Below are 23,357 nucleotides of genomic sequence, written 5' to 3'. Positions count from 1 at the left end.
AAGCTATCAATGTGCAGTGCTAATAATTGTGAGATAGGCAATGTGTGATACACTTCTGTGATAAAGCCATATTGCTCAAGATGAGTTAATCACACAACTTTAACAACAAAGGTTTTTCTGTTACCATTTGGGTAATACTGCGTTGGCATAAGATCATATCCAGCATCATTTAGAAGCTTCCGTCCATATTGATGTGCTCCATGTTCCTATGCTCCATATTTAATTGCTTTATATTCTTATGTTCCATAATCCTAGCCTTCATATCTGAGTGCTGCATATTGCTAATCTACATATTCCTATGCCGCACGTTCATATGATCTGCGTGAAACATGTAGAAGCTCCAGTGGTGCAATTGGTTAGCGCATGGTACTGATAGGACAGTAACTTATGAGCAATGCTGAGGTTGTGAGTTTGATCATCACCTGGAACAGTGGTTTTAAAAAACATAATTAACCCTAATCTTGTCCCCTATTGGTAGCACGGGACACAACCTCACTGAATTCACACTGATTTACTCATAAAAATTGCCTGGAAATGGAGCCATGAAATGTCCATCAAAGTTATGAATTTGCAACGCTAATAACTGTGAAATGCTGCAATGTGCTATACGGCTTCTGTGATAAAGCTATCAATCGCCATGTTGGCCAAGATGAAGTGATTACCAACAAAGGTTTTTGGTTTGCGTTACCATTTGGGTAATCTTGCTTTGGCACAAGACTATATTCAGCATGATTTATGAAGCTTCTGTCCATATTTTGTCTGATATTTTCTCAAAGCAAAATCTTCTGAATACAATTATCAATAATCATTATTTTATTTTAATATTATTTTTTATCCATATGATGTTGATAGCAAATTAAAACTGTATAAATGCTCATTGGATTCCCCTGCTATAACTGTCAGTCTGTGCTGCTATAGTGGCTTTTACAACTTACCCAGCAGCAGAGGAATCGGTCAGCCTGACAGTGGTCATACATACCCAGATATCTCTCCAAAATGACAGATAGAAAGGTAACTGCCCATCAACAAATCAGACAAGTTTTGTGACCTTCTGTGATTCTGAATGGTGACAGTAACACATACACTTTCCCGTGCCCAATATCCCTGTGCTCCATATTCCTGGGCTCCGTATTTCTGAGCTCCTAATTCTTTGGCTCAATTTTCCTGGTATCCATATTTCTATGCTCCATATTTGTGGGTTCTTCATATTTAGGTGCTCTAAATTTCTATGCTCCATATTCCTGTGTTCTCCATATTTATGTGCTCCATATTCCTGGGCTCCATATTGTTGGGCTTTATATTCCTTTGCTCCATACTATTGTGTTCCAAATTTCTGTGCTCTATATTCCTGAGCTCCAAATTTTTTGGCTTCATATTCCTATGCCCAACATTCCTATGCTCCGTATATAGAATCTATATGATAACACCTGAAAACTGTTAAAGCAGCAGCTCCAGTGGTGCAATCGGTTAGCACGCGATACTTCTTCTCAGAAAGTGAGCTATTAAATTCATTTTCCCACTTTACTAAATAATCCGGAGACTCTGGGCCAGTGAAGCTGATTAAAAGTCTATACAACATTGATGGAGTATGAGGCGGTCTATTCTCTCCTCTAAACATAGCTTCTAACGGGGTGAGAGCTTTCTCAGTACGTAAAGGACGTGGCAAAGACCTCAAAGTGGCATAATGGTATATACTGCCACTGATGTATCTGTCTATATTTATCCAAAGGAACAAGCTGGGACAGTGAACAAACAGAATCCCCTGAGATAATCAGATGTAACAACAACCCCGTATCGAGGAACTGTCACTTTCCTATGCGCTGCTTTTGCCAAGCAGAACTCCAGTGGCGCAATTGGTTAGTGCGCGGTACTTATAAGACAGTGGTGAGCAATGTGAGTTCGTTTGTCACCTGGAGCAGTGATTTTAGATTCCCTACTTAACCCAAACATTACTCCTATTGGAAGTACAGAACACAACTTCACTGAATGTACATTGATTTCATATATTGAATAGTCATCAACCTGATTTCACCATAAAAAATTACCTGGAAATGCAGCCATGAAATGTCAATGAAAGCTATGAATGTGCAGTGCTAATAATTGTGAGATAGGGCAACGTGTGATACGCTTCTGTGATGAATCCATATTGGTCAAGATGAGGTGATCATACGACTTTAACAAGAAAGGTTTTTGGATTGTGTTACCATTTGGGTAATACTGCTTTGGCACAAGATCATATCCAGCGTCATTTAAGAAGCTTCTGTCCATATTGATGTGCTCCATGTTCCTATGCTCCATATTACATTGCTTTATATTCTTATGCTCCATAATCCTAGGCTTCATATCTGAGTGCTACATATTGCTAATCTACATATTTCTGTGCCACACATTCATATGATCTGGGTCAAGGGTATAGCAGCTCCAGTGGCGCAATCGGTTAGCGCACGGTACTTATAAGACAGTAACTTGTGAGCAATGCCGAGGTTGTGAGTTCGATCCTCACCTGGAGCAGTGATTTTGAATTCCATACTTAACCCAAACATTTCCCTATTGGTAGTACAGAACACAACTTCATTGATTTCACATATTTATTAGACATCAACCTAAATTCACCATAAAAATTTGCCCGGAAATGGAGCCATGAAATGTCAATGAAACCTATGAATGTGCAGTGCTAATAATTGTGGGATAGGGCAATGTGTGATAAAGACATTAATCACCATATTGGTCAAGATGAGGTGATATCATGACTTTACCAACAAAGGCTTTTGGTTTCATTACCTTTTGGGTAATACTGCTTTGGTACAAGATCATATCTTTAAGAAGCTTTGTCCATAATAATATACTCCGTGTTTCTATGCACTTATGTTCCATGTTCCTAGCCTGACAGTGGTCATACATAACCAGATATCTCTCCAAAATGACACATTTTGGTCACAACACAAATCAACTATGCTCCTTATCCCTATGCTCCTTATCCCTATGCTCCATATTCCTATGCTCCATATTCCTAAACTCCATATCCCTATGCTCCTTATCCCTATGCTCCATATTCTCCTTATCCCTATGCTCCATATTCCTATGCTCCATATTCCTAAACTCCATATCCCTATGCTCCTTATCCCTATGCTCCATATTCCTATGCTCCATTTTTTTATACTCATTATCCCTATGCTCCATATTCCTGTGCTCCATATCCCTATGCTCCATATCGCTATGCTCCATATTCCTGTGCTTCATATTCCGATGCTCCATATTCCTGTGCTCCATATTCCTATGCTTCATTTTTTATGCTCCATATTCCTGTGCTCCATATTCCTATGCTCCATATCCCTATGCTCCATATTCCTATACTCCATATCCCTATGCTCCATATTCCTATGCTCCATATTTCTAAACTCCATATCCCTATTCTCCTTATCCCTATGCGCCATATTCCTATGCTCTATATTCCTGTGCTCCATATCCCTATGCTCCTTATCCCTATGCTCCATATTCCTATGCTCCATATTTCTAAACTCCATATCCCTATTCTCCTTATCCCTATGCACCATATTCTTATGCTCTATATTCCTGTGGTCCATATTCCTATGCTCCATATTCCTAAGCTCCATATGTTCCACGTTCCTGTACTCGCCTAGCTGTATGTTTATGCCTAATATTTTTGCTCCATTTTCCTAGGATATATGATATTGAAACATAAAATATATTTGTTTAGCCGATTTCTCACAAAAGACTTAAACTGATTGTATTCTTTTTTTCAGTAGCCGGAGGAAACCTGGAACCTTTTACTGCAAGGCAGGAAAACTAAACATTTAGTCACTTTCTATTGAAAAGCTTTATACCACAACCTGAAAAATACCCTTCTTATCACTGTACAGGTGAAAAACATTTACAAGAAATACTAAAAAAAAGGTCAACATTGGATTTTTAATGACAATTGACATACATTGCACAAACACGATCCTCTGTTGTCACCATCAAGAAACCAACCCTGAGATATTCCATATAACTATTTATGAAGAAATTGCATGTAGTAAGGAAGCTTCTGTAAACAGGCTGCAGTAATAGGATCCAACAATGGATGCAAAAAGATGAAAATTGTAACTGTAAAAGAATATATATATATATTATAATAATAGTAAAAGTAAAATTAGTAAAATTGCACATTAGCATTGTCAGGCTGTGGGCAAGATTGTTCCTAATCAAGTGATCAATATTTTCCTGGTCAGAAATCGACTAAGGAATCTAAATTTATTAGATATAAATATATGTTCCCTTTTCGTTTTTGTTTATTTTCTTCACCCCCCAATGGATCTGCTGGAGGAAGTCAGGGCAGCAGATTTGCCTCCAGCCAATTCCTTGTTATCACAGACTCAGCTCTCCTCCCTTTGCCTTATCTTATTCTCTCAGGCCATTTCAAAGTCAATTTAGCATTTGTTCATGAAGATCTCTCCTATTGTCCTGCCATGGGAAACTCTGAGGTCCTGATTGACACCATAGTGTCACATTAATGTCACAATCTTCCCCGTCTTATCTGCCAGGTGAGATATCTAAAGCTGGACACATGCTGCATTTCCCCATTGTTCCCAAGTAACAGGAATGGATGAAACTACAAAAATGTATTTCTGTAAAAACATTTCCACTTCTGTTTTCAAGCAAAATCACTTTTGCAAAAATCATCAATTTATAAATAAATTTGCACAGTCATAGGGTTAAATGGGCTGGTCATTTATGGGTTGATTTTCCCAATCGATGTAGCACTCCATTTGAATGCTTACCGAACTGACTCTAAATCAGCTCTTTATTTTTGGGTTTGATTGAGCAAAAGTGATCATTATCATCCATAAATTGTTTGAGAACACAATTGGCTGCATGTTTATATATGTGTACTAGATCTAACATACAAAAAGCCATTTATGCAAAACTTTCTCACAACCTTGTCACATGCATGACTCCAAGACTTTTCTAGAGCTTGCAGACTCTTTGGAATGGTCTTCCTCGTCCCATTCGGCTTGCTCCTACTTACTCCTCATTTAAATGAGCCCTCAAAACCCATCTTTTCAAACTCACCTACCCATCTTCTTCTGTTTCCTAAACCCTCACTACTTCCCATCATTCCATATACCCCCTTCTATCGTGTGATACTTCCCCCACTCCCTAGATTGTAAGCTCTTCGGGGCAGGGTCCTCTCCTCCTGTATCACTGTCTGTATCTGTCTGTCATTTGCAGCCCCTATATAATGTACAGTGCTGCATAATAAGTTGGTGCTATATAAATCCTGTTTATTGTTATTATTAATATTATTAATAATAATAATAATAATAATAATATTATTAGTATTAATAATAATAATAATAATAATAACTAGAATAAAGCCAGATTTTAGGCAAATTTCAAACACACATTTGTGCTGTTTTAGCCAGTGCAGCACCAATTTTTGGGTCTCTGTGCCACCCAGAAGCCCTTGTATGCTGTAGGTGCAGAATACAGCAGGAACACTGTTGTAGTTGTAGTTGTAACTATGGTGGTAATGGATGCTCTCCACATTGGAGCACAGCACCCCCCTGGCTACACTTTGTCCCTCTTGGATGTTTTGCACAAACGTCACTTTTGGTACAGCCCTCCGGCACGCCTTTTTCTACTGGGAATGTGTAGAGTAGCGGCATGTGTATTCCCCTAGCGAAGTGTTGTCCTGATGATGCTTTTTGTGACCCCACTGGCTATAATGTGTGCTCTGTCCGGAGTGTCTTCCAAGGGTTTTATATACCCATGATGACCCTAGTCCTTATAGATGTTAGGAAAGGATTAGGGCCACACTAGAGTCAGTTGTTTGGGCTAAGCCAAGGTGGCATAATCATATCCCCTGAAATGTTGGAGGGTATGAAAACTTTTTTTATGGCCCTGGAAAGACTGGAAACACTCATGCATTGCTCTCTATTGAGAGATTTATCCCTTGGGGGAGAAGATACCCCACTTCCTGTTCCTATGACTGTGACATGAGAACAAGAAATCAGGGGACTGGTTGTCACCGGGCCTGGAAACCACAGATAGCAACAATAATAAAATTATGTGCGGCAATAAAGCAGAGCTAAACCCGCCATTTTCACCTGTTCCGTCTCTGGGTGCTGCCATCTTTTTCCTGGAGACGATCTTGATTGGCCGGGCTGGGATAACCTAATATTAGGATAGATACCGGGAGTGATTAGGCAGATAGAAGAGAATATTAATATTTAATTGATAAGAGATAATGACCGGATTGATTGTAGTTTTTTAAAAGTGGAGCTTTAGTTTTGCTTTAGGCCTAGGCAGAGGTACATACTGTGTGTGATAATGCCCCTGATTAACCGGCGCAACCAGCGCCCCCATTAGATTGCACACAGTGGGGTTGGGTGGTGGTGGGAGGGTCAGTTCATTATTCAAGATGGTGAATGAGAAATAGGCCAATGTATGAAATTTATTAAGATTTGCTATAATAAAGCAAAGAGCAATGTGCACATCTCACTGACCTAAAGCGACCAAGCATAAAGTATTTTTTGATGAAAGGTGAAATGTGATTGGCCGATTACTTCATCCTCCATGTCATCTTTTCCATTGACGTTCCTTTAGTAAATAAGCCATCAGCTGTAATTTGATTATTTTCTGGTTCAAACTTCTCTCAATAGTGTCCTGTTTCAGCCCCGGATCCGCAATGAAGAAAAAAAAGTGTGGGAATATGGGGAGAGGGGCCTTGTGTGCCCGGCAAGAATGAGCTCCGTTGGGAGGTAAACATTGTGCACAAAGCCGGACACAATTATACACAAAGGTCTTGTTGACTTATTCTGTAGCCACCGAGCATCGAAACTGAAACTACCCAACCCGTGTTTTTAGTGTCTGTCAATAAACAATTATCTCTTTTCTTCACTGGTTGATGAAGTCAATAGAGAGGCCTTGGCTGGCTGGGGGTCGTCACAACAATTTCTCCAAAGAACTAACATTATCATAAAGTTTAATAAGAACCCTTTGTTCATTCCCATGTGGGAAAAAGGAAAATTTGCCCACAATGTGACCATGTTTTAGTGAATCCAAAGAGTGAAAATAGCGCCCATCCATCAACATGCTTTTCTCCAACTGGGAATTACAAGGCCAATGACTGGTTCAGCCCACGAAGATTCATCATCTGTCCGCATCTGTGTGCATGGAAGATAATTTATAAAAAAAAGACTGGACCAGCCCAGTCAATGTCTGTCTCTGTCGAGTGAATATCACTGGTGCAACATGGCTTCAGAGAACAAAATGGCGGCCTCTCTTATTGTTTACTTGTTGTATTTGGTAGGTTGAATATTGTTGATTGCCCTTCCCCTTTCCTGTTCTATGGAAGTGGTGTATTACTGATTAGTCCAGCATTGGCTCTTCCCTAGAAATGGCTTCCTTATCCAGAGTATATTTCTGGTACCGATGGCCACACATTGACCATTTTTAGGTTTCTATTGGTTCTTTATAGAAAATAGCTCAATTTCTCAATAAAAAATTGGTTGGTCCAGTAGTGGCTCTACTCAGAAAATGGCTGCCTCTTTCCAATTCTACTTGGCGAAGTGGTTGCCTTTCCCACTTTACATTTTGGTCCAATAATAATAGGCCGGATATTGTCTCTACATAGAAAATGGCAGACTTTCTCTTTGTCAATGTGTGGTACAATACTGATACCCCCAGAACAGGGTCTGCTTAGAAAATGACTGCCTTTCCTACTCTGTATTAGTGATTGGTCCAGTACCAGTTCTTTTAAAAATGGACGCCTATCTTATTATCCACACATGCTCCAAAAATATTAGGGCCGGCGATGGTATTAGGGCCCAAAAAATGGCTACCTTTCTAATTGTTTATTAGGGGTTGAATTACAACCTATTGTTGGCTTTGCCCAAAAAATGGTGAGGTTTCCTACTGCAAATGTAAATGTCTTGTAAATTAAGCAAAGGGCTAATAGTGTTCCATCCAATACGACCATAAAAAAATTACTGGCAGGGTAAGATAAATTCTATGTTGGGTCAACCAACAAATTGTTGTTGTCCATTGTTCATATGGGTCTAGCCACCAGTGGCCCAGTCCAAAATATGGTTGCTTCTGTTCTTTATATTAAAGCTGGTATGCTGTATACAGGCAGGGTATGATGAACTCCATATTGAGTCAACCAACAAAATACCATTATCCATCGTTCATTTGGGATAAGCCACCAATCGTCCAGTCCAAAAAATGGCTGCTTTTGTCGTCTATATTACAGCTGTTATGCCCTTCACAACCCAACCTGAATACATTGGTGGGAACAGCTCAAAAGTTCCTCAGGCCAAACAAACAGGAGCAAGAATATTTTTTCGTGATGACACACGTTAAACTGCCCCAGGCCATTAAATAATGTAAGAGAAGATTCCGTAGATGAGTCAGATTTGTGAACCCATAACCTTTAGCCGGCTGCCGCAGCATATTAAATGCGGCTCAGGAAAACAACAGACAATTAAGAACAAAGCAGCCAGCCTGTCTTGAATTTCCAGTAAGGCGATGAGCTTACAGACCTGGCCGCTGGGTATTACCCTGACCTCAATGTGTTTTGAAGGGAGTGTGCACAGAACCCTCAGACCTCCATTAGAGGCCAAAGGCCACACAACTGCTAACTCATCACCGTATTGTTGTGTGATGAATGATTATGAGGTCATTACGTGTGGAACCAAAACGACTTGTTCGGTGGGTGTCTGTTGTATTGACCTCCTGGGAAAATATTATCACTGGGACTGGCTGACGTCTGAGGCTACGAGGCAAGTTTTAATGGTGAGATCGGGCTGCCATTTAAGTCACCTAGCTGACAATTTCCCCCAATTTTTCTGCAGTTCTTCAATTGTTTTCAGTTAATCACACTTATTATTTTTTTATGGTTGGATTTTATATGCTTGGAATGGACTGTAAAAATTAGGTAAGGCCAATTTTTTTATTTTTGGATAAAGAAAGGAAGGGTTAGATCAGTGTTTCTCAAACATTTTTACATGAAATAACTTTCAGTTCTTTAGGGAACCCCAATTATAATTACTTTATCCACAGCTAACAGTATACTAGTGAGGTGGTTAATGAGAAGAACGGCTACTATAGTGTTGACCATTGGGAAGAATGTCACCCCTACATATAGACAAAAAAATAATTGGTGTCATGCACAAACTGCTCATTGCTCAAGGAACCCCAAGCAACCCCTGGAGGTTGAGAAGCACTGAGTTAGACCCTCAGTTATTGCCTTTCTATATCCCACTTGAAAGATTCGCCATCTTGTATTTGTCCTGGTGACCATTGTTGCAAGAAAGTGGGAGGAAATCCAATGGATGAGTTGCCAACAGGTGAGTCCCCAATGGACTTACCTGTTTCGGGACCACTTCTTTCTGTTGGGTCTTTGGGACAACAACAGAAATGTCCCTAGCAGGGTGCAAATAGTAAAAAAAAATCCTGAGGATTTTTAAAAAATGGCCAGACATACATGCATGGGGTACACATTAGTCTTTCCTAGACAAAATGGCAAAAACAGCTTGTCTTGGGGAGATTTTTTTTGTACTATCAATCTTGCTCATATGCAGGCCCATGCCCATTTTTTCAAACTTGCCTACCCGTCTTCTTCTGTCTCCTAAACTCTCACTACTTCCCAGCATTCTATATCCCCCTCCTATTGAGTACTACTTCCCCCACCTCCTAGATTGTAAGCTCTTCTGGCCAGGGTCCTCTCTTTCTCCTGTGTCACTGTCTGAATTTGTTTGTCATTTGCAACCCCTACTTAATGTACAGCGCTGCGTAATATGTTGGCGGTAAATAAATCCTGTTAATTATAATAATAATGATTTGAGATACAATTTCCTGCATTTATTATATAAAAAGACAATTAGCATTTTTAGGTATAATCGACATTAAATGTCTTTGCTTTGCTCACCTGAAACTTAATTCCCACCCTCAGGTCCCAATTTATCACCTTGCCCTTCCCATGGCAGCAGGTAGCAAACATTTTGGGTGGGGCTTTCCCAGGTCTTGTGGCGTCCAGCCCCCATGTGTGCAATGAGCCTGTGTCCTTTGTACAACACACACTCCTGACAGCTGGATTTAAGGGGGGGGGACTTTTCACAAGCATGAATGAATGTTTCTGTTTGACCAGTGCTCTCTGTGATTGGTCGGCCAGTGTGGGAAACTCAGTTCTTGCAGACACTCATACATTGATATGCAGATGATGAGCTATAAATACAGCCTGGGCCACTGACAGCAATCACTGACAACTCTTTACTGATCATGGCTGTCAATGCAGCTACTTGCCTTATGTCCCAGGAATATGCAGAGGAAAAACTCACCACCAAGGAGAAAAATAAGGTAAATGATTATTTTATGTTTTATTATTATTTAGTATTTGTATTACTTTTTTATTTATTTTTCTATTATTATTATACAGTATTTATATAGCGCCGACATATTACTCAGTGCTGTACAAAGTCCACAGTCATGTCACTAGCTCTCCCTCAAAGGAGCTCACAATCTAATGTCCCTACCATAGTCTTATGTCATAATATAGTTTAGGGTCAATTTGGGGGGGAAGACAATAAACCTAACTGCATGTTTTTGGAATGTGGGAAGAAACTGGAATACCCAAAGGAACCCCACCAAACCCGGAGAGAACCTCCATGCAGATAATGTCCTCACCATGTCCTCCATGCTGCACTCTATAATTTATATTGACTTATTAATATATTTATTACATTTTTTTAAAGGATCAGTCCAAAAATAAACATTTCAGGGTCTCTTAGAGTTAAAGCAGCTTATGGTTTAATATATATATTGGGTATATGTTGGTATTGGTCCCTGCTATACTTTCCTAATTTATTTTATATAATGAAGAATGTAATAGAAGGAGCTGGGACACAGCAAGACAAAGGGCCTGATATTTTAAACTGAGGCTTTTGTCAGTGAAGCTGGGTGATCCAGCAAACCTGGAATGGATTTCCTAAAAGTAATTCGCTATTTGTTAGCAAATGTTTTCAAATTCTTTCCAGGATTGCTGGATCACCTAGGTTCACTGAAGAAAGTATATCCTTTTCAGCCTTGGAGAGCTTTAATAAATCAAGCCCAAAGTGTCAGGTGGTTCAGAAATATGGCAAAGCTGTTCTATAAACCTGATCTTTGAGAATTCAGGATTTCAGGGTCCAGCTCAGCCCACCTGGTCCCAGCTATAGATAAATTATTGCATTTTGGTGGGCTGATCAAGTCGTTATTATATATATATATATATATATATATATATATATATATATATATATTTCTAATTATAAACAGTTGTGCCATTTCCATTGTGCATTTCTTTATTCTTTGCACTTAACAACTTTTAGGAAAAAAATATTTTTCTCTTCATTTGACTCTATTTATATAACAAGGAACTGACATTCCCTTAAACATTCCCTTGTAGAAATCCTCCAGGTCCTTGTGTTGCAATGGTCACAATTGATTCCCACCAGGGAATGTTTGAGGGAATATCCCGTTGTGTAGCTTAATGATCTCCCCTTTTGTACCCACCAAAGATTTTAATTTTCAAAAAATGTTAAATTATTATTTTTTTGAAAAATGTATTTATTTTTTTAAAAAAAAAATATGTTTTGCAGATAAGGAAACCAATCGTGGAGAAAATGCGCAGAGATCGCATTAACAGCAGCATCAGCCAACTGCGCAAAATTTTGGAGCAGGAATTTCAGCTGCTGCAACCGGATTCCAAACCTGAGAAGGCCGATGTGCTGGAAATTGCAGTGCGGTTCCTGAGGCAGCAGATGTGCAGAGAGGGCAATGGTAAGAAATAGTTTTATTTGATGGATTTATTGAAATTGTATTATCTACAGCTCAGACTATTGAGGAGACTAAGGAGGAGGGTACAAAGTGCAGCACACAGCACCCTATGTGGCCATAACATAGAAAAGTAACAAAAATAACTATAATAAATACAAAAGTAACTATAATAAATACAAAGATAACTATAATAAATACAATAATAACTATCATAAATTTGTGTAAGTTTGACTGTTGATCAATAATAAAAAAAATGTTAGTTCAAAATATATGTAAAGCCCAAAGGTTTTTTGTTACTTTCCCATTGAAGAGATTTTCCTTCACTTGCTGCAGCAAAGTCTCCCCACTTAGCAGGATGCATAAGATAGACAGTATAAATGTAGACATGGACAGTCCATCCTTGGATCCTTAGATTACATAACAATAAGTTTCTCATCAATTTACAATTAAATAAACACATCAAGATTCTATTTGATAGAATAGTTAAATGGAAAGCCCACTGTGCCCTGGATATTACTTTTTAACCAACCAACATTGAAGTTCAAGTTGGTTGGTTTGTTTCGGTTTATTTGGTAACTCATTACCATGGGACAAATATGTCTACAAAAATAGGGTTTAGCATAAGAAAACCAAGGGCCAGCATAACACTCAGGCAACAAAGGTTTTCATAAAAAGAAGCCATCAGTGGCAGCTTCCATGGAAAGGCCAAGGGGGATCCATGGTCTGCTAGGCATTGAAGAATTATAAATCATATTAAATTATCATTAAATGAATTTTTATTGTGCACAGAATATTCATCAATGTCCTGTTTTTATTCCAGTTGGCAAACCCTTTCCAAGAACAGAGCACCAGGAATACAGACAAGGCTTCTCCAAATGTCTACACGAGACCTTGTCCTATCTCTCCATCCATCGTGTTGCAGAGGAGACCCAGATTAGACTTCTCAATCACTTCCACCAAATGCAAACAGCTAGAGATCTCAGTCATCACCGGATCTCTTCCCAATACTCAACCCAACAGGCAAAGCACCAACCTCCAACTAACAGCGTCAAACCATTATGGAGACCGTGGTAAAGGAACCGTGCTGTCACCATGTCATATCACATTGATAGGACTTTATAAGTGAATGTAAACCTAAGAGGAGGCACAGATTGTTGTAATCTCATGTAATTCCTCTACCTTTTTGTATTTCCCTAGTGGAAGGTGATCCAATAGAGATCAATGTCTACTTCATAATGAAGAATGTATAATGCACTTATATGATAGATTGTTCTTTTTATATATATATATATATATATATATATATATTTATATATAAAAAATATAGTTTTTTAAGGATTAGGATCTGTAAAACTATGTCAGGCATTTCTAAACTTCAGACCCGAGAATCAAAGTCAGATGTTTCAAATCCATTTGCTGCATGCATACCACAAGTGGAATGCTCCTGAAGGAAATAGCACATCACTATATGCTGTATCCCCAATGACTAGTCTTCTTCAATATCTTAGTACTAGTATACAGAGAATAGAAGAACCCCTGTCTCTGGCACCCAATGTTAGTCTTCGTGTCTTCTCCTATGGTAGAATATTTTGCCTTTGATAGTCATCCTATGATAATAAATGTTTGTATCTCATAGCAATCAAAAAACCTGACATCAGGGTACCATGGACTACCAACAAGGCCATCCACCAATGCTTCCAGAGATATCAGTGCCTTTAGAAATAGTATTTCTGTATTGTGTTGCACAATGGTACTATAGTATGTGGAGGAACCTTCATATGTTAAACTCTTCTCTGCAATATTTGTGGAATTTATAGAGAAATATAAAATATATGTTATAACTGTACAATAAAATATTTTGCTTTTTCATTGAAATGTTTTTTTTTTGTTTGGTTTGTAAATGTGAACAGTATATAGTGTGTGTTTGTGTGTTTGATTAGACCAGATTTGGTGCTCCAGAGGTTGATAGGGGTTTGTTGAACCTTGAGTAATGACTTGCTTCCTCCCATTGATCACCAATGTAAAGGGGCCCATTACCCACTGACTGCCAATGTAATCAGGGCCCAGTTCCCAGGGAAAACCATGTAATTGGGTACTTCTCCTACTTTGCAGCACCGTAAAGGTAGGCCTATCTTTCACTGACCACCATTGTAATGGGGATCTATCTCCCAATGACCACCATTGTAAAAAGAAGTTTATCTCTCACTGACCATCACTGAAAAAGGGGAGCTTCTCACACTGATCATCAATGTAATGGGGGCTCATTTCTCAGGAAAATGTCATTTGGCCCTTCTCCCCCTAAGCACCAGTGTAAAGGTAGGCCTATCTCCTACCTACTGCCATTGTAATGGGGGCCCATTTCCCAATGTAAGGGGTGGGCATCTCTCATTGACCACCATTGCAATGGGGATCTATCAGTATAAAGAGAGGCTCATCTCTTACCGACCACCAGCGTAAACAGGGATCTTCCCCCACTGATCACCATATAATGGGGGTCCATCTCCCACTAATCACCAATGTAATTGGGGCCCATCTCCCACTGACCATCAATGTGGTGGGGGCCCATCTCTCACTGACCACAAATGTAATAAGGGCCCATCTCCCACAAATCAGCAATGTAATGGGGGCCCATTTACCACTGACCACCTATGTAATGGGGGCACATCTCCCCATTACATGTTTCACCAATGAAGGGGTCCCATCTCACAGTGTAAGCAGGCGTTGGTCTCCTGAGCACAAATATTGCCATGTAAAGCGGCATTTCTGTACTGATCTCTTACCTGTCTACTTTTCTTTTTTGGACATTTTTTATCATTTGTTCTTTTTTTTTTTCAGTGTGCAACCTGTTCAATTCAACTGAAAAATAATTAAAAAAATTGATAAACTAGTTGCCATAATAGAAGGAAGCAAAATAGTGCCATGTAAAAGGATAGTTTGGCAATTTTAGGTAATCACGACTACAAAAAAAAAAATGAAGAAATAATTTATTAACAAGATTGCATTTGAAGCAATTATATATGCTATATATTTATGTTTGTTTTTTAGAAAAACATGGGAAATCAGAGTAGCATTATCCTGATAATATTTACTCAAGAAATAGGTAGATGGAAATGGAAACTGCTGTGTAATCATTTTAAAGCAAAGCAAACATAAATCATTAGTGCCACCCGGTGGCGAAATTTCAGAATGCACATTCACAGATATGTAAAAGAATGAATATGTCACACTGAACTGATTAAGGAAAAAAAACAAAAAAAACAAAGCAAAAATACAAAATCTGTATGCAGATAGAAACAATATAAGAGTGACAATGTGTGCCACAATTGCATTTACAATAGAGATAAACTATCCTTAAAGCTGATTTTCCGCCTTATCTTTAGTTGTGCAGTCACAAAGGGTTCTTTCCTGTAATTGCTTACTGTGATTTCACTGTACTCTGTTAGCTTCTCACATTGGACCTGATTTATTAAAGCTCATCAAGGCTGGAGAAGATAGACTATCAAGGAAGGACAGGGGTGATCCAGCAAAATTAGAATTGATCCTTAAAAATCATTTGCTATTCTTTGGCAAATGTTCTCAAACCTGGATCAAATCCATTCCAGGTTTGCTGGATCCTTCAGGTTCCCCCTTGATAGTCTATCTCCATTCATTCATGATGCTGCAGAAAGTCAGATAACCAACCCTATTCCCTAATGGATGAGTCCAGCATTGTCTAGCTCTTTAATATTAAGAATGACTGTCAGAGACCCACCATTTGTATTTATTTAATTTAATATCAAGGTACAGGTAGTTCCCGGGTTAAGGACATCCCACATACAGACAGCTCCTAGATATGGATGGAGCTTCCCTGCTCGCTAGTGTGCAAGACAGAGGCTTGGAGGGGCAGTTTGCGTGACTTGCAGAAGAAATCTTTTGCTAAATACAGCTGAGGTTGTGGGTGATCTTAGGGGAGTGAGCTCTTTATGCAATCTTGTGTAACTCTTTTTTTCTTTTTTCTTTTTTTTTTTGCTTTGTTTGTGATTAGCTCACAGTAAGGATTTTATACAGTAACTGACACCACGCTGCCTAATAATATGTTGAGACAAACATCTGTCCTAGTTGCATTTATAAAAACTGTACCTGTTCCGACCTACATACAAATTCAACTTAAGAACAAACCTTCAGTCCCTATCTTGTATGTATCCCGGGGACTACCTCTATTTTTAAATTTTCAAAACTCCTCTCAAGAACCAACCTACTGCTTACATCATGGATGAGGGATCTTGAAAGGCAGGCTGGTGTGAAAGTCATGCACACTGCTAGCCCATCTTACCTATGATCTGCCTATTCTGCATAGAAAAACAGAATTAACCCATCACTAATAGGTCAGAAATATGATATATAATAAAAAACTAAAAAGTTTAATAAAGTATTTTATCATCATGTTGATGGCAGGTGAAAATTTCAAACTGGACATTGGATGCCATAAAACATTATTCTATTCTTGTGCCGACTTCTTCTTGGTATAGTTCTGAATGGCTGCCTGGAAATGTTTTGTAGTGTTTAGTTCTGGTCTGAACAGTATAACATAACATTTTGGAACAAAATAACCAATGAGAATCCCTAAAACACTGAAAAGAACGGCACAAACATTGACGGCTTCCAGGTATTTCCCCTGATAGACAATGTAGGTGGTGAAAAACGCAATCCAGGAGAAGACGTAGACCAGTAAACTAAATGAGATACACTTGGCTTCATTAGAGCTGGCTGGTAAATCTTTCCCCATGTAGCAGAAGATGAAACATATCATGCAAAGAAACCCGATGTAGGTTAGTTCAGCGATGGAGCCTATAGAGACCGTCTCCGAACATTTCAGTATGATTTGATTGGCGTAGGTAGAATAATCTGCTACAGGCCTCGGTGGCTTCAGCACGATCCACACAACGGAGATCAGGACCTGAATAGTGGAACTGACAGCAATGAAAACATCTGAGCCATTCTTCTTCACCCAGATGTCATATATTTTTGGCATAAGTGAGGCCATTTTGAAAATGCACACAATCTGAAAGGCATGGACCAGGATGCAGGAAAAGCAGATGGTAAAACTCAAAGCAAAGACCGGTTGCTTCACCATACATGTAAATATGTCCGGCTTGCCGAAATAACAATACATAGTTAAACAGGAAAAAGCTAAAGACAATAACATCCCCAGAGACATCTTCCCGCCTGCTGATTTCACCACCGGAGTGCTCAGATTCCTAATGAATACAGTGGCTATAGCAGTGATTAGGAATATCAGCAATGTAATGGTAGATACAAGGATGAGGGATAACGGGTCGGTCCAGTTCAGATATTCCAAAGTTCTGTTATAACAGATGTCACTTCTCATTGGAGACCACTGGTCAGATCCACAAGGTTGGCAGGTATAAAGATCTAAAAAACAGAAATAATTGGCATTTATACAATATTTACCATGCTTACAACAACTTTAAAGTAATATAAAAAGTACTTAATGCGGCCAACCTGTAAAGGAATATGCTGAATACTTCCAACAGGCAGCAAGGGAAATCTTTAGTGTGTGTTGGGTTGTATGTCCCCTGCCATATGCTGTGGCTTCTGCCATTGATAATCTCATCACACGCACGGCTGCAAGTCTTTTCTAGAGCTGCCCCGAATCCCTGAAATGGTCTTCCTCTTTGGCTTGCTACTACCGTACTTTCTGCCTTTTTAAAAGAGCACTCAAAACCCATGTTTTCAAACTTGCCTGCCGTCTTCTTCTGCCTCCTAAACCCTCACTACTTTCCACCACTCCATATCCCCCTCCTATTGTGTAAGACTACCACCTCCTAGATTGTAAGCTCCTTGGGGCAGGGTCCACTCCTCCTCCTGTGTCACTGTCTGTATTTGTCTGTCATTTGCAACCCTTTTAAATGTACAGTGCTGCGTAATATGTTGGCGCTATATAAATTCTGTTTAACAATAATAAATAATTAATAAAATCACCTTCACATTAGAGATGTTGGATTTCAGAGGAAGAACCACAGTGCACAACAGGGAATCTATGCTAGATATCAGAAAGCAGAAAGCTCTTGAGAAAAGATTTCCCTAGCTTCATGCTGTACAGGTAGGCTTATAGTCTCTCTCTAAAGTGGAAGATTACTTCTAGAATTGTTTTGATCAGTAGAATATCATTATATGTATATCTAAAGAGAATTCTATTTTTCAGAGGACGATGGAGGAATGATAAAAATATAACTTTGCCATTGAGCTAAATGCAGGTAAAGGCGAGTGCCTCCCAAATAAACTGCCCTAATCCTGGATAGAGCAAAGAAGAGCTAAATACCCGTCATGGCTTTTGTTTTGAGACATGTCAGAAGATTTGTCTTGAGACATAACAGGGTATAAGATGAGATGTCTCGGAAGAAGAGAAAGCCTTCAATAGACAATGGGTTTACCCATTGGAAGATTCCTCCTCTTTGCTTGTTCCTGTGACTCAAACATCTCCATCACCTTCAGTCCTGGTGACAAAGGCCACCAGGATGAATGTAATAGTATTATGTACTATCAATGTTAACTTCTGATTGAAACATGGATAGTATTTCTCCAATATTTGAGTCTTCACAATGACAAGCTCATACCATCTATGACTGTATCCATCAACCTTGTTGCTGGTTGTCTTCTTACTATATTCTCTTTCCAAGTCGTTTACATTGAATTAGTTCTGCTCATGTCAAAAGTAAGACTTCTTTTGCCTACTCATTTGGGCTCCAGGGAAGATTGGGCTTGACTTAAAGGATCCATTTGTTTGATTTCCTTGCTGCCCACGATATTCAGAGAATTCTTCATCAAAACCAAAGTTCTATAGAGGCAATATTGTCTTCCCTGGCACCTTTCACATTTGTTTGGTGGCAGAAAGGACCTGATCAAGTTAGGCCTTGGACTTGCACAGACATCAATTGTTTTTAAGTCTTTGATCCTTGTTCTTCCAAGGGCAAGTCTGCAACAATTAACATTCAATGGAACAGAAGCTGTCTATTTTTTTGCTATGTTGTTAATTTAACTATTACTTTTCACTCTGTTCTGTACCTTTATGGAGCTCTTGAGGTCCTCTACATTTTCTACAATGAGTATAGCAACAACATAAAGAAGATTGTTGATGCTTATTCTAATGATCTTTTACCAAGGCAATCAAAGAGTGTGATTTTGAATTATAGGAATACATACAGCTATGAAAATCAGAAAGATTTACAACCCTTGCAGAAGACATGGCTTGGGATACACTAAAATAATAAAATAACCAAAAATAAGTTACCACTTGTGTTGAGGAAAGTCATCGCTGGGCAAGGAAAACAATCAAAGCAGCAAACAAAGGAGCCTGTTTGCACTCTTCTCTCTCCCTTCCCACATTCTTTAGAACAAAACGATTCTGGAACCTGTAAAGTATAATGAAGGAAGAGTTGGAAAGCCTCTCTTAAGTCAAGACTCTTATAAGTGAAATGTTGATGGACACATGGCTGAGCCCTTCTTGTTTTATTGAAACAAACAAAAACAGACAGAGACATGAAATTACATCCCAATCACTTATTTCCACTAGAAAGCATTACACATAATACTACCCTTAAGTGGCAGAACTACTAGGCATAATATATGTAATTTGTTGTTTTTTAGTGAACTTTTGTATGTTTAGGTCACTATCATACTTGGAAAACCATGCAGTTGGCAGTTCTCAGGTGTATAACAACCTGGAACCGCATGCCTAGGAGTGGCAATCCGCACAGCAGGTAAAAGCTTTTGCACTCAGTTGTGGCTGTGTTGCACTTCTTCTCTTTTTCTTCTCAACTTTCTTCTCTCCAGAGGAGGAAAAGGAACCTTGCAATCTAAACTGACTTCTTTAATTAGGGAAAAGTGTTAAAATCCACTGCAGCTGCATGCGCAAAATGTTTCCCAACAGCTTCCATTTACTTGAATGGGGGCTTCTGGAACCACAGTTGAGCCTGGGGCAGAATGCTGTGGTCAACCACAAGTCTGAAATGGCTTCTAGATCTGCTGTTGTTTCTTGTAAAGTTGCAATGTGAACATTACAGAGGAAAAGAGATAGACTTGGCTGCTGATGAATATATCATCTCAGCAAAGTCACTTAAAGCGACCGTGCAAAGTTTAGAAAAAAATGGCCCTAAATGTTTGTGTTCCCTATGGTTTGATCCTCTCACCCCCTTCATTACTACAGAATCAGAAGATTAAACAATGTTGCACAATATGGGACAAAGGCATCTGACACTTCCAAAAGTGTTGAATACTTAAGACTTTTCCTTGGATCACAAGGGTGGCTATTAATCGGTACAACCTTTCTAAATAGAATATATGTTCTCTAAATGTTTTGCAATATAAAACATATGATATCATATAACTGCTACACAAGCTTTTTGAAATATTGTTAAAAATGTTCTCTGTTTAAGATTGCAGGAAAAAGTAAAGTGGGATCTATATGAAACCTCAATGATATTTTAAAGAATTGTTGCAATGTATGTAATTCACATGAATAAGTCAAAAATCTTTCTTTGCCGACTGTACATCGCTGATCTTGTTTCACATGTGAAAGCTGCATTTCAGTTAAACTGTGTCAGTTTTAGAACTTTAGAACATAAAAGTATAATAAAACATAAAAAATAACATTCCATTAACTCACTATACCATCCTTGGTGTTCCATGGGAGCCTCTCATTGAGTTGCAGTCTCTGTGTGGTTTTACTGTAAGAACCGACGACTTTACAAGTTGGGATTTCTTTGTTCCAAGTCCACATGATTATATCATAGCCCGTGGCCGGGTCTCCATTGCCGTCAAAGAAAATGGACTGATTATAGAGAGTGAAATTCACCTTCTTCACGTGTTGCAGTAGCTGCCAATTGCAAATCATGAGTATTATTGTATAAATCTCAAGTTAGAAATGATTCAGCAGGAAAGAGACAGCTAAAAGTTACAGATTACATTATTAGGGTTCCTGCAATGGTGCAAGGGTTGTCACAGTGGTTACAACTGCAAATGGGTATTGTTCTAGGAAGGGGGGCGGGACATGCTGGTTCTGACCCATTTACTGCCCCAAAAGTTTCTTACTAATATGCAAAGTGCACCAAGCACAGTGTGAAGAAATTCCCCATAATCTTATTGCAGAGCACTGATGCATTCTGCATCGCCTGCACTGTCATTTTTCAACAATTAGGGAGAATATGAAATAATAAAGAAAATGTGCAATATAATGGTCATATTGAGAGTAGGTGGTAGTGACATAATGTGTTTTTCTTAGCATTGGCTGAAAAAATAATATTTACCTTGCAATATGTACTTTTTAATAGCTGATAGCCTTTCCTGCTGGAGCTGCTGTCTGGGGTAACACAATGCAACTGTCTGTTTTGTGCGTCCGATGCCACACAATAGGTAAGCAGCACAAAAACATAAACCAAAAATAAATTCTATTCTGTTAGGCATTTACAAGACAACAAGAATCCCTTTCTAGGAGGGAAATGAACACAAAAGCAGTTCTCACAAAACAACTTTCTCATGGTTTCTGTAGAGCAAAATGTTTTTCCCATGTTTAAGTTATTTGGAGATAGATACAGCAGTATGATTGTCCCTAAGTATTCCAGGTAAGCACCCTTTTCTGGCTAACTTTCATACATAAGTGAGCATTCTGGGTGAAATGTAGCTTCTCTAAATACCCCCCTGCCAACTAAGGGTTTGTACTTCCCTATGCCATGGAAGTCTTGCAGCTACTTTTCACCCTACAAAAGTCCAATCCTCACCCTATCCAATATGAATGAAAGTTTCTTTTATATACAGTTCAGCTTATCCAAATTGTAGTGCTCTTACGTGTACTTACCTGCCAGGGATAGTAAGTCCCAATCCTGCATTGCCCAGACCTACAACTCAGCAGTCCATGTAGGCCATGGGCCATAGCGTACACAGCCGCATAGACATTAAAAGAGGCTGACATGGCAACCTGGCCAGGAATGGACATATTTTGCAATGTGAATGACCGGCATTCATCACAAGCCTGGTTACAGTTTTCCCTCACGCCAGATTTGAATGCTCTGACGTAGGCTGTCTCAAAGTCTAAGAGTTTTGAAAAGTCAATTTGGCTTACTGAGACCCCAAAAATGGTGCCAATTGTCTGTATATTCGGCAAGGATGCAATTTCAGGTTGCCCCGACCAATCTTCACTGCCCATCCAGACCCTTCCGGTGAGGTTGGCTTTAATCGCTTCTTCAAGGAACATCTTGGCAATGAGAGCTACAGAAAACACCACAATTACTCTGACGCGAGACTGGACTATGTTGTCCACCATCTTCCTGATGTAAGTTATATCAGTGGTATATGGGATTATTCCCCGGTAAGGAATGCAGATGCCATTTTTGGCCGCCAAGGTGCTTAAGTCTTGTAACCCTTGTCTGCCATAGACGTCATCGCTGCCAACCATGGCCACCCACGTCCAATTAAACGTCTTCAACAAACGCAGCATAACTTGAACTTGCAGATTGTCACTGGGAATAGTTCGAAAGAATGAGGGGAACATTTGCTTGACACTGAGCTTTACATGGGAAGCAGAATAACTTATCTGGAATACAAAAGCCAAGGACACTCAGTAAAATGTATATCCTGTTAACAAACTTTATGTACTCCTGTGGCAAATGGTGTTCGCATATAAGAGCTAAGGTGTGCTCATGACACCCCGGGCTTGGAGAAAAAAGGCATAATGATCACAGACTTCATTTAATTTGGTAAAATAGCACCATCCAGTGGAGAGGACTTTCTGTAGGGAACAGTAACAGATAGAGGGTGAGCATTGCAGCAAAATTGTCCTATTTTTAAGTTTTGGGCTGTAATTTTCTTTTATTTAGGACTGTGCTTCTGCTTTTAAGGCCAACACCAGGCTAAATTTTAATTTAAAGTGGCCCAGGAAATTTTAAAAGAAAACAAAATACAGCCTGGGCTGCAAATAAACTCACCTACTCTCAGGAGCTGTCCCCATGGTATTCTCTCCCCTGTATGGCTCAATCTGGGATATTGATTGCACATCTGAAAGAAAACAGCTTCTACTAAAAACCACAGTGCTCCAGGACCCCCTTTCCAATGGTTAAATGATGAATGTATAAAATGAAAAGAATAAACATAAATAAATAAATAAATATAAAACATCAATTTATAGACATGAAAATGCAAAATAGACCTTAAATCATTACAGTTTCCCTTTAAAGAAGATTTGTTATGTGGAATATGTACCCAAAACAAGCAAGTAGAAGGAATCAGGGTCAGGCAGATCAGGGTCTAACAGACAGACCTGGGAGGTTGCATAACCATACCATGCTTTCACCTGTTGTGTGCCCGCCTGTGGTCATTCCCAAATGTATGTGCCTAGTGCTCTGTCTCTGCAGTCCTGGCAGTAACTGCTGGATCCTTAGCATGGCTACTTGCTAGTCTGCCCAGCGTTTGTTTGCCTGACTTCATGGACTCTGACCTAAGCTTGTTTATGAATATGTCTCCTGCTTCTTGTAAACAACTCTATC

General features: G+C 39.2%; 2 protein-coding genes and 1 non-coding gene across 3 annotated transcripts in view; 2 read left to right on the top strand and 1 right to left on the bottom strand.

Annotated features, from left to right (window-relative positions):
- Positions 1-2,418: 2,418 nt before the first annotated feature.
- TRNAI-UAU (transfer RNA isoleucine (anticodon UAU)) lies at positions 2,419-2,511 on the top strand. Its single transcript is given in 2 exon segments — positions 2,419-2,456; positions 2,476-2,511. It is a non-coding gene; the product is annotated as a tRNA-Ile (tRNA).
- Positions 2,512-10,278: 7,767 nt separating this feature from the next.
- On the top strand, positions 10,279-13,109 carry LOC140340795 (transcription factor HES-5-like). Its single transcript, XM_072426178.1, has 3 exons — positions 10,279-10,362; positions 11,643-11,823; positions 12,641-13,109. Exons 1-3 carry the CDS (start codon positions 10,285-10,287, stop codon positions 12,892-12,894), a joined length of 513 nt encoding a protein of 170 aa, XP_072282279.1. The 5' UTR covers positions 10,279-10,284; the 3' UTR covers positions 12,895-13,109.
- Positions 13,110-16,297: 3,188 nt separating this feature from the next.
- The window catches only part of LOC140340259 (taste receptor type 1 member 1-like), an 8,557-nt gene continuing 1,497 nt past the window's right edge, over positions 16,298-23,357 (bottom strand). Inside the window, exons 2-4 of the mRNA XM_072425316.1 lie at positions 21,674-22,408; positions 20,486-20,695; positions 16,298-16,951 (exon numbers count right to left, since the gene is read on the bottom strand). Of these exons, the coding sequence (XP_072281417.1) occupies positions 16,298-16,951; positions 20,486-20,695; positions 21,674-22,408 (1,599 nt within the window). The remainder of the gene's footprint in view (positions 16,952-20,485; positions 20,696-21,673; positions 22,409-23,357) is intronic.

The sequence above is a fragment of the Pyxicephalus adspersus genome, chromosome 11, assembly GCF_032062135.1.
Source record: "Pyxicephalus adspersus chromosome 11, UCB_Pads_2.0, whole genome shotgun sequence".
In the NCBI taxonomy this organism is placed as follows: Eukaryota; Metazoa; Chordata; class Amphibia; order Anura; family Pyxicephalidae; genus Pyxicephalus; species Pyxicephalus adspersus.
Note: the sequence above shows the minus strand (reverse complement) of the source record. Positions and strands in the feature narration are given on the sequence as shown.

Coding starts and splice junctions, on each gene's coding strand:
- LOC140340795 (XM_072426178.1), top strand. CDS start 10,285: ATGGCTGTCAATGCAGCTACTTGCCTTATGTCCCAGGAATATGCAGAG. Junction 10,363..11,642: donor CCACCAAGGAGAAAAATAAG/GTAAATGATTAT, acceptor TATGTTTTGCAG/ATAAGGAAACCAATCGTGGA. Junction 11,824..12,640: donor GATGTGCAGAGAGGGCAATG/GTAAGAAATAGT, acceptor TTTTTATTCCAG/TTGGCAAACCCTTTCCAAGA.